Source organism: Papio anubis, chromosome 2 (genome assembly GCF_008728515.1).
Source record: "Papio anubis isolate 15944 chromosome 2, Panubis1.0, whole genome shotgun sequence".
In the NCBI taxonomy this organism is placed as follows: Eukaryota; Metazoa; Chordata; class Mammalia; order Primates; family Cercopithecidae; genus Papio; species Papio anubis.
Window position 1 is genome coordinate 11,115,800 of NC_044977.1, and position 14,277 is coordinate 11,130,076.

The 14,277-nt window shown below is 40.0% G+C and overlaps 1 protein-coding gene across 5 annotated transcripts in view; it reads right to left on the reverse strand.

Moving 5' to 3' along the window:
- VGLL3 (vestigial like family member 3) overlaps positions 1 to 10,990 on the reverse strand; it is a 50,626-nt gene extending 39,636 nt beyond the window's left edge. For all 5 annotated transcript variants that reach the window (XR_642204.4, XM_009198344.4, XM_009198342.4 and 2 more), the window contains exon 1: positions 10,362 to 10,990. Coding sequence is in view for 4 of the 5 variants with exons in the window: in XM_009198344.4 (XP_009196608.1) it covers positions 10,362 to 10,487 (126 nt within the window). In the remaining variant the exon portion in view is untranslated. The remainder of the gene's footprint in view (positions 1 to 10,361) is intronic.
- Between the last annotated feature and the right edge of the window lie 3,287 nt (positions 10,991 to 14,277).

Sequence of the window (14,277 nt, forward strand, 5' to 3'; positions counted from 1 at the left end):
ATATGGTATGTGTAAAATTAGGGAATCGAGCTAAATAACCTCTAAAGCCACTCCTAGTTTTAAATTCCATTCTAAAATTAGATGAATATTATAATTTATTAGTCAAATCACAGTGCTGCTTCTTTCGGTGCATGTGTATTTACCTAAAACATGTACTGTTTTAACCGTATGCACACACTCTCTGTTGAATATTCTGGAACATTAGAAAGCCGCTCTGTATTTACATGAAAACAAAAACCCTAAAACCTATCTACATGGTGGCATCATTGTCCACAAGTGTTCATTATTATTCGTGAAACTAATTTCTTTTTTCTGTTATTGTCCAGCCCAGCATCAGTTTGTGAGAGTGGGGCTCTGCATATAAATGCTTTATTTGTTTAATTGTAACATTCATTCTTTAAATAGAAGAGCCTAGCTATGTTAACAATCCAAATAAAGTCAATGTTTTATTTTATCTTTAATTGACAGCAATTAATTCTCAGATGAAATAAGAGTGAAGTTATATATATATACACACATATATATATGTATATATAAAGGATTTGAAAGCCATGAATCCTGATACAAATGTCAAATAGTATTCTGATCAATAGTAGCAATCATAAAATATCAATTTTAAAATTGATATTTTTAAATCAATTAAACTATTGTATTTAAACTATAGAATTTCAATCTATTTAAGATTTCAGTTTTCTAAATGCTTCATAATATTGTGTTACCTTTCCTACCAATTTTTGAATGGTTGGATAGAAATAAACTAACCTAAAAATTATATTTTTCAATATGCAATGGGGAATAGTAAGCGAAAGCTGCCCCTGCATTAAAAAGCTCATCATCAGTTTATTTTAGAAAAAGAATTATCTCAATGTATGCATTCTTTATATTTTTATTTCATATATGTAATATATCTATATTTACATAAATACATATACTGAAATATTCCTTTTTGATATGGCAAACATATATGGTTCTTTAAAATATCTATACTGATTCCTCTACTTAAATAAATTTTTTTGGAATGATTATAAAATATACTTTCTGTTTTCTTTTTCTCTCTCTGGGTTCTTTAAGCCAGATTCTTTTACTAATTAAATAAATTTGCTAGAAAACTATCAAACAAATAAAATGAAAAAAGCTTATATCTACCAATAGGCAGGACACAAGAACTCTACCATTGCCACTTGCACTTTTTTTTTAGATAAAGTTAGATTGGGCCGGGCGCGATGGCTCATGCCTGTAATCCCAGCACTTTCAGAGGCCGAGGCGGGTGGATCACGAGGTCAGGAGATCGAGACCATCCTGGCTAACACGGTGAAACCCCGTCTCTACTAAAAAATACAAAAAATTAGCCGGGCGTGGTGACGGCGCCTGTGGTCCCAGCTACTCGGGAGGCTGAGGCAGGAGAATGGCGGGAACCCGGTGGGCGGAGCTTGTAGTGAGCCAAGATGGCGCCACTCACTCCAGCCTGGGCAACAGAGCCAGACTCCGTCTCAAAAAAAAAAAAAAAAAAAAGGATAAAGTTAGGTTAATTTAATCTTCGCAGATTATAATGAACCAATTTAAACATTTACGTTTACAACACATACACACACACACACACACAGACATAGCCTCACGATCAACAGTACTGGTTAAAATAAGAATTTCAAAGTATCAAATGACCTGATAACTAACTAATGTGCTAAGGTTGAATTTGCATACTTTTGTTTTAACATTAAATGTGATCATGAAGAAAACAGAAATACAACATTTAAACAGCAATCGATTCAAATGCTGCCATTCATCCCATCTTAATTTCATTCTCCATTCTCCATAGACTCTCGTGCCTCAACTACTTTCTAATGTCTGTATTTTGTTGACTGTAAATCAATTTATTGGTTTTTTTTGTTTTGTTTGGGTTTTTTTTTTCTTTCTTTTTTGAGACGGACTTTTGCTCTTGTTGTCCAGGCTGGAGTGCAATGGAGCATTCTTGGCTCACTGCAACCTCCGCCTCCAGGGTTCAAGTGATTCTCCTGCCTCAGCCTCCCTAGTAGCTGGGATTACAGGTGTCTGCCACGATGCCCAGCTAATTTTTTGTATTTTTAGTAGAGACGGGGTTTCACTATGTTGGCCAGGCTGGTCTCAAACTGCTGACCTCAGGTGATTCACCCACCCCCCTCAGTCTCCCACAGTGCTGGGATTACAGGCGTGAGCCACGGCGTCCAGCTCTGCTTTTTTTTTTTTTTTTTTTTAACTAAGTATTTTACTCATGAGCACTTCTGCCACATTCTGTATTCACTTGGTCTTTGCTCCTTCAGTGAAACGTTCCTAGTGTTACATTCTTTCTTGGAAATAATATATAAAATTCAAAACATTGAGACTAAATATCAAATCATCAGAACCCAGATTTCCTGATTCAAGGTCAAAATGTAATCTAATTGGTATTTTTCTCAAAATGCACAATCACTTCCTAAAAATATCCAGATTTCGCAGAAATATTTATGTTTTGCTTAGAAGACCCTGAAGAAATGTTAACAAAAATAAAGTCATCTAAAGGGACTTTAAAGACTACAAGTTGTTGTTGTTTTTTTAATGCACATTTATGTCTCTTCACCACAATATAGTTATGACACTTTTTCCCTCGGTAAAATGACTCTGCAGTAAGATGAAACAATAAATGGGTTAATAGCTATAAAGTGAACGCTAACTCACAAAGAGGTTAAAGTATCAATGTGGAGAGTTCGCTTGGGCAGTACAGACCATATCCAACCACCACGCTGCTTGCCACTAGGCACAACAGCAACAAACTTTTCAGCAGGAATGTGCCGGGGAAGGATTTGTCTGACAAGAGAAAGACTTCCATGTCAGGAGCCAAATACCACTAACTCCCCAAGGCTTAAGCCTACAAAATGCCAAATGATTACCGTGCATATGTGGAAACTTTTTTTCCTAGGGAAACAAAAGTATTTTAATGAATCACTGGAGTCTTTGGATATTTAGAAACAGATTTAAAAAGAAAATCTACTGGCTAGCTTTTTAAAATACAATGATTTTTTTATATTCAAAAACACGATTGGAGCTATAAGAAGAAATCGCTCTCCCTAAATATTTCAAAATCGTAGAGGCCACAAAAGCAGCACATTGCTCTTTGACCATATGTATTTTTTTCTTTTGAGACAGGTTCTCGCTCTGTCACCCAGGCTGGAGTGCAATGGTGTGACCACGGCTCCCTGCAGCCTCCACCTCTCAGGCTCACATGGCTATCCCACTTCAGTTGGGACTACAGATGTGTGCCACCATGCTGGCCTTATTTTTTATTCTTATTTTTTTTGTAGTGACAGGATCTCACAATGTTGCCAGGGTTGGTCTCAAATTCCTAGCCTTCAGTGATCCTCCTGCCTCAGCCTCCCAGAAGTGTTGGGATTACAAACATGAGCCACCGTGCCTGGCCACATATTTCTTAATTTACTTGGATAACAGCTTTTGCTTCTTCGCCTATTTGGAGAAGGCTAGATCAGCTTATATGAGGTTGGGTCAAGTTAAGGAACATATGTCACAAACCTTCTGTATATTTCGTTTCACACAACTGTCCTCCCACACACAAATATTTTGTCAGAATAAGTACTCCCAAGTAATAAGTTAATATGCAAATTACTGGGTCAGGATGGTCTAATTATAATAGTAAGTGGCAGAGATGGGATTAGAACCTATTTCTGTTTGTTTACAAAGCATGTGCCCAGAAAATAGACTAAAGAAAATGTGTCTCTATGGTATTTATTTTAACTGAATAAACAAGCCGTAAACATCAGGCAGCGTGGCATCACATACTAACTAGGACAGTCTAAAACTCATGACATTAAAAAAATAGAAATTAATCAATGCCATGCTTTTAAAAACATACATCATTCTACATGAAATTGAACTTCTATATCTAAGAATATATTATCTCCTTGACAAATCAGATACATAAAACAATTGTCTACAATTTTTCTGAAAATCCCATTTTGGAAATTTGACGAGAGTCAGTCTGTGAGACAAAATCACACCTCACGATTCTGTGTGTGTTTGTTTGTCTGTTTTTCTTAACAGTAGGGAGGAGTCAACCAAAAATCATATAACAACATGATGAGTTACTTTCGAGTGCATTTGCCTCTAAACGATTCTTGTCACTATCAAAAAATCAAATCTAACCCCTCCAAGGAAGAAAAATTTCCAGTTTTAATGATGTTCAAAAAAATGTGCCACAGGCTTAGAGGCGATTTCAAAATTTACATTCCCAAAATGTTTTAAGCAATGATCATATCATGAGGGTATGTGTTCTCCCTCAAACCAACTACTTTGAAGGAGAAAACAGTTTCCAACATATAAATTTCTAGTGAGTTTGTATAATTCTGTTACTGGACTTAGGGTGTAATTACATTTTTAAGGTTATTTATCCATTATTCATTAATTTATCTAATTGTCAATTAATACCTACTTTGGGTCAGAAATTATGCAAAGACTCGGAGTCACAAAGATGAGAGTCATGGCCTGTTCCTAAACTCAAACTTCTCCTAGTTAGTTGCAAGAGTATGGTAAAGGCAATCATAAATAAAGAGAGCCTCATGATTTATTGACATGGCTGATTGCATTAGATTCTCTAAGTGGCTAATATTCCAAAATTTAAAAGTAAGAAAATTCAAAAGATAACACTAGGTTAATTACTGTTTTCTTGTTTCTAAAGCAGCACCGATGGGAAGGGAATTCAATAGAAAGAGAACTGAAATGGGAAAGAAGATTTGACCAAAACGATTTCCATGAGTCTGAGCGAGCCACTGAAGCTTCTGGCCCTTAGCTTCCTCTTTTGAAAACAAGAAACTTTGATTTGATGGTCTCAGAGGTCTCTCATCCAACTCTATATCTTAATAAGCAACATGCTGGAGCTCTAGACAAATTCACACTTAATTTTGTTTCTCAGATTGGCTGCCTCTTCTGATATTTAGCCAAAAAAAAAAACCCTACAGATCATTGAAGAATAATTTATTTTCAGACATGGGTCATCTAGCCCAATTCCTAGGAATTAGTTACGGTGCTTCCTTTATCTGTCTTCATATTAACAAGAAAGGACACACTTTTAGAGTCCCCCTACTTCATCCTCCAATGACAAGTGTTTTGGCACACTGAAATCATATAGTTTTAAGGAGAAATGACACCTGTTGAATTTAGGTCATTTTTTTTTCTTCTTCTACTAAAGAAGGAGACAAGTGAAAAGCGGTTCAGCTCTCCCAGTTCAGACCACACTTGTAAATTACTGGAGTAAATCTGCTATCCACTGAACTATCAGTAAATATGGATTTATGAGTTGTTCTAGCAGCAGCTGTTTAGGTCTAATGGTTCAGGGCACTCTTAGGGTCTTCCTAAATGAGTAGTCAGAGCAGAAAACCAGCTGCTTAAAGAGATGTGTTTTGAAAGGTTCAGAGCAGAGCTTAGCTCAAAAGTTTTGCTCTCACTGTCCCTGACAGAGCCTCAAATTCAACTCTTAGAGAGTCTTTGTTTCTTGAATAAAAATGTTTTCTTGGAGCTAATACCCTAACGTATTATCTATTACAGGATATATTCATTTTCAGCTTTTTAAAAAGTTAGTTGGACACAGAGCCTATGGAAATGAGATCCAAGCTAAGCACTCAGGTCTTAGAATGACAGTCACCTAGCTTACAAGTTTGCTTTAAGATCTGTCTTAGGTATCATAAGCTTCAGAGTTTTATTTCCACTGAAAAATCGCTTTGCACAGATAGATATGACAAATATATATACTTGTGATATACACAGCCCAGCCTCTTCTGCAGTAGCCTGAAGAAACGGTGCATAGGAGAACAAGGCTTTCCACTCTAAACACCTCTTTTACCATCTTATAGGTCTCCTTGCCATCTCCGGCTTTATGAGATGCGAAATTTTACTAAGGGCTAGATAAGGTAGGACTTCGTTGCATTTAGTCAAAATACCCTTTAGATAAATTTCCAGAGAGTCACCTTGTCCTGGCATTTGGTTTCTTGGTGAACACATCCTCACTATGCATGATTTTATGGATCTCAGTCTTGCCCTTACCATCATTATTGTAATCTCCATTCTGGTTGACCGCCAGCGATAACAGTTCAGTTATGTTAACAGTTAATTTTTCCTCCGGTTTGGATTTTCTGGCTGGGAAGTCATTGGGAGCATGAAGCTCTGGGGCACTTCAAGTCTCTAAGTCTCTACAGTGAAGTTACTTTGTGTAGTGTGAAGTTATAGGGGCTGTTCTTTCTCAAAGAAATCCTGTATGAATTTTTATAAATCCACTTAAGTCCTTACTTACAGTTGCAAGAAAAATAGATCCTCTGCCTCAAATAAGTTGTCTGTGAATGGAAACTACTTGGGTTATAATGGTATTATTTACTCTTAATGAATCTAAACTTACATTGGAAGAGCTATAATAGATGAGGCACTTAAAATTAACTGCTAATACCACTTCCTGTATTTTATTTTGGATAAATAAATATTCATTTGCTAAGTGGATATACTATTTCATCAACAAGGGGTGCAACATGGGTAGCATAAGTCATTAGCATAATCCAAATGCTTGCTAAAGGCCTTGGAATGCCTAAACTTAAGAAAGTACACTACCAAGGACTTGGAAAGAATCTCGCACTCCAAGGCCAAAGAATCTACTGCATATTAATCTTCATTATCAAAACAAATTGATTGGGGATCTAAAGACAAAAATAAGCCTATTGTGCAATAGCAAAACATTAAAAAAGTTAAAAAAGCTTTAGGAAACTTCACGGCGTTGTACAAAGATGCTACACTGGAGAAAGGGAGATCTGGTGGTCCTAATTTTGTCACCAGCTTTGAAATCTTTAGCCAGGCATTTCAGTCCTATAAAAATCCATTTTCTCACTTGTAAAAGGAAGAGTTGAAGTTATGTTTTTCCAGGGCTTTCTTCTCTGACAAACTGAATCTCAGAACAATTGTATGACTCCACCAAGGTAGCAGAGTCCAGACAGAGTTTGAAAAAACACCTTACAAAACTTATAACTGAAGTTCTGCCTCCAAGGGCACTTAATTTTTTCAAGTGAAAGCATGCATGCAGATTCATCCAGCTGTTACCCTGGAAGAGGACAGAGTAAATATACTCTATTTTATATGAAGCCCAAAGTGTGATTGTTAAAAATCCCCATGTGCAATTAGAAAGCCGGTGACTGCTCTCTGCCTCATCTATAAACTGCATAATTCTGAAACATTTGACAGCATGTGCTGAGATCGAGTCAAGAGTTCTACTGAGGAGATGTTAGAGACTGACATATTAAAGCCAGGATGAGATGGTGGGCATGGGAAACAGGTCACCCAGCATCCCTCAGCAATTTTGGCTCTATAAACCCCACTGTATGATTTATACCCAGCCATGCAATCTCTAGTAATTGATGTCAGGGACTATAAAATTTATACTTTGGACATATTTTAGCTTACTTTGAATTTTTAGCCCAATGTATACCTAAGTAACACACTGCAGTACAAGCTAATATAAATATATATACAGTTCACTAGGTTTTTAAAACGACATTCACTTATTACCCACCTACAACATACAATATGTTCAACAAAAACCTAAACTTAAATTTCAAGTGCACATTTGTGCTTATAGGGAAACAGGTGAGAATACACGTGCCTGGATAATAAAGTTCTGTTATTTCCAAAATAATTCTCAATATTATACGATCATTTGTTAAGAGGGAAAATATACCTGTGTTTAAAATCCATCATAATGAATCATTCTGATATAGTAATTAATAAGGACTTCAGAGCTACACAGTTTGTGGGGAAAATTAGTTGACAGATACACTATTATAATTGAATACAGAAGTAATACAAAACTTTAATGTTGTCTTTTCTAGCATTTCTTTAAACGACCATTAAAATTTCTTGATTACTGTTATTTTTCTTTGCTCCTTTTCCATTTTTTCCTTCTCAAAAAATCATTTTTTCAAATTCAGTAGGAGTTGTAGCCCTTACTTTTGTCTCCCAGGCAAGATTCTATTAGGGGTCACTTCCCATGTACGGAGAAAGCAATCTTCATGGATAATAATGATAAAACCTTATGGAATGCAAAAACAACCAAAATATGTATTCTCAGATGACTGCATTAGGGCCAAGTCAATATTAGTCCCACTTCACCCACGCATCACATAGTCTAAAAATGCTGTCAGCCTGATAAGAATTTCCTGATTTACTCTCTTTTCCAATAGAAAATGTAGGTCATCAAAATAAACTTCTGACAGTAAAAGAACAGTTACACCATCAAGTCTTTTTTTTTTATTTCACCAGCCGGTTATGGTCAAATAGTTTCTTTACGTAACCAAAAAAAAAAAAAAAAAAAAAAAAGAAGAAGAAGAAGAAGAAAAAGAAGAAAGAAATAAATCTTGAACAAGCCATTTTAGTAAAAGCAACAAGAAAATTTCCAAGCACATCTCTTGACTACATTCTTATGGTTGACTCAGCCAAACATCTAGTTATTCTAGCTGAGCAATGTCTACAAAAGTCCAAAATATAGAAGTTGAACTAATCAATGTAGATAAATTGTTTTCTTTTTAAGAAGCTCATTGGTCAGAGTTTTTCTAATTTTTATTTTATTTTATTTTATTGTTTACTTTTTAAAATTGTTGTCTTCAGTATGTTGATGGTTTTAGCAAGAGAAATGAATTGGGGACAGAGTCTCAGGGCCATTGCAAACATCATATAAAGTATTTGGAGTCATTTCTTATTGAAAACTTTTATGATTGGTAATTTGCCATTTTCTCTGATACCGAATGTTATTTTCTAGCTCAAAAAAAAAGTGTTATAGTATTAACTCCACCACAGATTCATTAATTTCACAACCCTAAAAAAATGAAGCCGTATTTGAAACAACTTCTACTAGTTTGTTATTTTATAAAGGAGGAAAGTATCTTTCTGAATACGTAGAGAAGTTTTAGTTTGCTGCTCATCCACATTCCAAATGATAATTGAAGGCCTCTATAATATCAGAGATGCTTTGAAATGCTGGTGCTGTTGAATATTTATTTTTTTAAACAGGATAGCAGGAAAGTAGGGCTCCTTCCTCTTCGGCCCTAATTGGTCCTAGTGAAGCTGGTACTATTCAGCAGATGAATCTGGGACATGTACCCTTCCAGAGTTAGCTGAATTTCATAGTTCCTAAATTCTAAACAGAAAGTTAGATTTCTTTCTACAGCATAGCATTGTAATTCTAGCAAAGAGACAGAGGTAGAGGAAATATAGAAAGTAAAAAGTCAGATTAATTAACAGCCCAAACCTATGAAGATTTGCAATAAAACATGTGGTTCCTAAGAAAGTAAAAAGAAATAAATCAATATATTCTACGGATGGTAATTTCCTAACCAAATCTAGTTATACATTTTTAAGTTTCTCCAAATCCACCCACCCTAATTCCCATAGTCTGAGGTGGACTCTATTTTGGTACAGCCCTTGCCACATACATTTTTTATTTTAATGTAGCACTAACTAAGCCTTGGCACACTCTCCGTTGTATCCAGAGAGTAATGTCCAAGGGCGCCTCGTGCCAAATTCCCCAGAACTCTACTGTTCCTTCTAAAGTAACGATATCATCTCCTCAGTTCACGACCCGTTATTACGGACATCTTCAGTCACTCTTGGAAGAGTGGAGACCCAGCATCCAGAGATCCAAGGTAACCTTTTGGCCTAGGGACACACTGTCAACAGACTGAGCACGTACTATATAACAAGCGCTGTGCTTTGCTGGGATGAAAAAATGAATGAAGAACCTTGGAATCCATCCCTGTCCTCTAAGTCACGGTCGCAGGGAGAAACATTCTGTGGAGAAGTTCTAGTAACACCCGATAGACATGATGCTAGACCAATGTTCCCCCATGAAAGTCCCAGATCATTTCGTGAACTCACTCTCCAGATAGCCTCCCCTACCTCTGTCAGCGCACTTCATCTTCCTCATCAATAAAACCCTGAAACATTCCACCTTTCCAAACAAACAAAATAGTTGGTTTAAAGGAAGTTTACTCACATAGTCCTAAGACAGATGCCCTTGGTGAGCTTCAGAGAACTGAGTCCTAAGAGCTAGGGTGGCTATGAGGCGCAGCCTCTGAGCTCCGGTGACCACAGCTCAATGAAGCCCCCAGCCAGGTCATGCCTCACCCACCCGTACACCCCGCTGCTCTCCCTTCCCGGCTCTCTCGGGATGGCTTCTGCTCAGGACGCTCCCGCAGGTCCCAGCGCATCCTCCGCGCCACGCGCGCCGGCGGGACGTCGTCGAGCCCCAGACCGATACTCTCGATGCCCTTCGCCCCCGCCCCCGGCAGGCTGCCCGGCCGGTGACTCACCTGCTGGCCAGGTTGGGGCGCCGGCTGGTAGTAGGCTGTGGGGCAGGTTGTCGCTGCCATGGGGTTGGGCAGATACTGGGACGCTCCATACGGCTGGGGGTGATACATCACCTCCGCACAACTCATGGCAGCCCGGGCAGTGGCGGCCCCCGAGCTGCGGCCGCCGCTCTACGCGCTGGCGCGAGGGGCGCGGGCGCCGCCGCCGCAGCTGCCGCCTCTGTCGCTGCTCCAGCTGCTACTGCGGCGAAGGCGGGTCCTCGGCGGCCTCGGGCTCCGCGCGGGGCGCGGGCTCGGGAGGGACAGGCAATCAGCGGGGGCCCGTGCGCGGGCACCTTCATCTTCAGCCCCTCCGGGTGTCCCCTGCCGCGCTTATATAGCGGCTCAGGGACGCAGCCGCCCGCTGCGCCGCTGGGGCATTACCGCGTCCGGCTCCCGCGAGGGCTGCGGCGCCCACGGCAGCGCCAGTCACAGCCACAGCCCAGGCCCGGGTCGGCCAGCGGTGGGGAGCCCGGTTCTGGTTTGCATATACACAATGCACGCCCGGGGCTCGTCCTATCACGAGTGCTCCCGGCTGTGCGAGGACCGGGAGGCGGGGGCAGAGGGAGGGGGAACGCCGGGGAGGAGGGGGAGCACTTCGCCTCCCCAGGCTCTGACGCGGAACTTTGCGAAGTTTCTCCAACTTGCTTTGCAGCCGGCGGGTCACCCTGCAGGGGGACCCCGGCGAAGGCTGGCTGCGGATTGGAGCGAAGTTTGCAGCCCTCTCCGCCTCTCAGCACTGGACGGTGGTGGGAGGGGAATGGTATGCAGAGGCTCCGCGCCCTCGATGCTCGGCAGGTTCCCACCCTGTCTCTGTCACCTGGCCGCCAGGGCAAGGGCTTCCCAACTCCAGGGAGATTTTACAGGGAACACCAACTCAGAGGCTGGGGCCAAACAAAAGCCAAGTGTACAAAGGGGTAAAACAGAGCAGGCGCAGAATACACGGGGATTAGCTCCTACACTAAAATAATCATAAGTGAAAGTTAACATCACTACAAGTGCGCACATGCCAAGAATGCAACACAGTTTTCCACAAGCAATCTCTGCTTTAAGTTTACATCTTCATGGTATGACACTGCTGTGGGACGTCCACCATTTCTGGCTTTTACAGCCTGGTTTTCATAGAGCAATAAAGGGTAGTTGATTAAGCCCATTCAGCTAATAAAGGTTTATCTATTTGCAATTGGATCTGACCCTCTCCAAATGGGGGAAAAAATCTGTGAGAATATACTCGCATTCCGAAGTAATCAGTAGAAATAATTATACTCACATTATTTTATTTATTTTGAGACAGGGTTCCCCTCTGTTGCCCGAGCTAGAGAGCAGTGGCATGAGCACAGCTCACTGCAGCTACCACCCCCACGCTCAAGAGATCCTCCCATCTCAGCCTCTGGAGTAGCTGGGACTACAGGCCCGCAGTACCACGCCCAGCTTTTTTTTTTTTTTTTTTTTTTTTTTTTTTTAATTTTTGTAGAGGGTCTTGCTATGTTACCTAGGGGGGTCTCTAGCTCCTGGCCTCAAGGGATCCTCCTGCTTCCGTCTCCCAAAGTGCTGGGATAACAGGCATGATGCACCGTACTGGGCCTCATTTTATAAATGAGCAAACTCTAGTTCTGAGGTTCAGCAAACACATCTTTTCTTATACGTAGGCATCCTCTTTTATGACTCAAAGCAATCTCTCATTTTCACAGTCTATCTTTTCTCAGAGAAAAAGTCAATTTGAAAGTCAAATGTACTAATGTTTTTATAGATTGAATTATATCTTCCCCAAAATGTATATATTGAAACCTTAACCCACAATAAGGCTGTATTTGAAGATAGGACATAGAAAGACGTGATAAAGTTAAATGAGATGTAAAAGGTTGGGCCCTAATCTAATAGGACTAGGTTCCTTATAAGAAGACAAAACACACCAAATATATCCGTCTCTCCCCCAAACAGCACTCCCTGCTCTGCCAAAGAGGAAAGGTCATCTGAAGTCCTAGTGAGTTGCCTACAAGCCAGGAAGAAAGGTCTCACCTTGAAACTAACACTGACCACACCTTATCTTATACTTCCAGCCTCCAGAACTATGAAAAAATTAACTTCTTTTTTTGAGACGAAGTCTCACTCTGTTGCCCAGGCTGGAGTGCAATGTCAGGATCTCAGCTCACTGCAACCTCCGCCTCCCCCGTTCAAGCGATTCTTCCGCCCCAGCCTTGGTAGTAGCTGGGATTTCAGGCACCCGCCATCATGCCTGGCTAATTTTTTGTATTTTTGTAGAGACAGGGTTTCACCATGTTGGCCAGGATGGTCTTGAACTCCTGACCTCAGGTGATCTGCCCGCCTCGGCCTCCCAAAGTGCTGGGATTACAGACGTGAGCCGGGGCACCCAGCTTAATTTGTTTTTTTAGGTCACCTAGTTTGTGGTATTTATGACAGGCCTAGCAGACTAATACAGATATACAGTTCTCATATATTGTTAATGTTTAGATAAGTGTCTGTGTGCATGTCTAGCTACACAGATACATACACATGTATAAACACACAAGCATACACACACACTCACACTATAAAAATTGGATAGGAACTTTTCGCTACGCCATAACAGCTTTTATTCACTCGTTTTATCCACTGAAAATTGAAAGCATATTTATTAAGGGTTTGCACAGTTTTTGGACTTTAAATTGTGCTCTTTGTAGTGCAACAGTATTTCCAGCAATGATATGTTTCATAATTTACTTTAAATGTTTATTATTGTCTTTTCCCAAATTGATATCCTTTGATTAAATCCCTTTCCTGTGTTCTAGGTTTATCTATTCAGTTCTTTCTAGGCAGGTCCACAGAGGTGTTACATAAGGACCTCAGTCCTAATACTCCTGATGGTCTCATGTCCCCAGTTCGATCCTCTTGTTTTATCTTCATCTCTACTGAAACTCCCTCACTACCAGTTGCCCTAGCTGGAAATGTGGGAATCTTCTGGCACTCCTTCCTTCTCCTCACAGTCCCCACACCTGGTCTTGGAGTCAAGTTGACGCTCAACTTTCCATTTCTACTGACTCTCTCCTTATCTCTGTTGCTATAATCGTTAGTTTACTCGGCATCTCTCACTCAGACTCCTGCAAGAGACCCTGAGTGATTTCCGGGCCCTAAGACGAACCCTCTTCCTGTTCTGCATAGTTGCTACTACTGCTCTTTAATGACACTGCAAATCCAACTGTGCAATGATGATTCATTCTTCTTTTAAAAATTTCACAGTCACATCCCGCAGTCTGTAGAAACAACTCTTTAACCTTCTGATTCTGATCCCTGCCTATGTCACTACCTCCTGCGAATGTTTACCAGCTATCTGAATTGAGATCTGCATTCTGCGAAGCTGTGGTACCTTCTACCAGCATGCCATTTTACACATGTGCACCCACACATCCCCCACCCTCTTCACTTGTTAACTCCTTCTTGCTCTTCATGTCATTGTCCTCCAAAACATCCGATGAGGATCAGCTTTAATGCCTCTATTTTCACCAGCTCTCGTACTTTTAAGAATACTGCTCCCATCATACTAATAGTTAACTACTTGATTTGAAGTTGCTTATTTGCTTGTCTCCCCAATATGACCATGGCTGCTTGAGAGGAAAGACTGACTTTTATCTCTAAATTTCAATCATATTGTGTCTGGCTTAGTAAACGTTCTTTGAATAAGTAAAGCGTATAATAGGAGGAGAAACAAAACTATTAGAATAACTTACAAATTCGTGGGGGGATCTGAGCACATACGAAATCCATGAAGGCTATAATGTAGAATATGATTTCAAACTCTGTTTTAGGCTTTCTACTGTATGTTAGATTGAGAAAATCCTTAGGATGTTAAAAAAAAAAAAAAAAAAAAAGGACTTAGAAAATG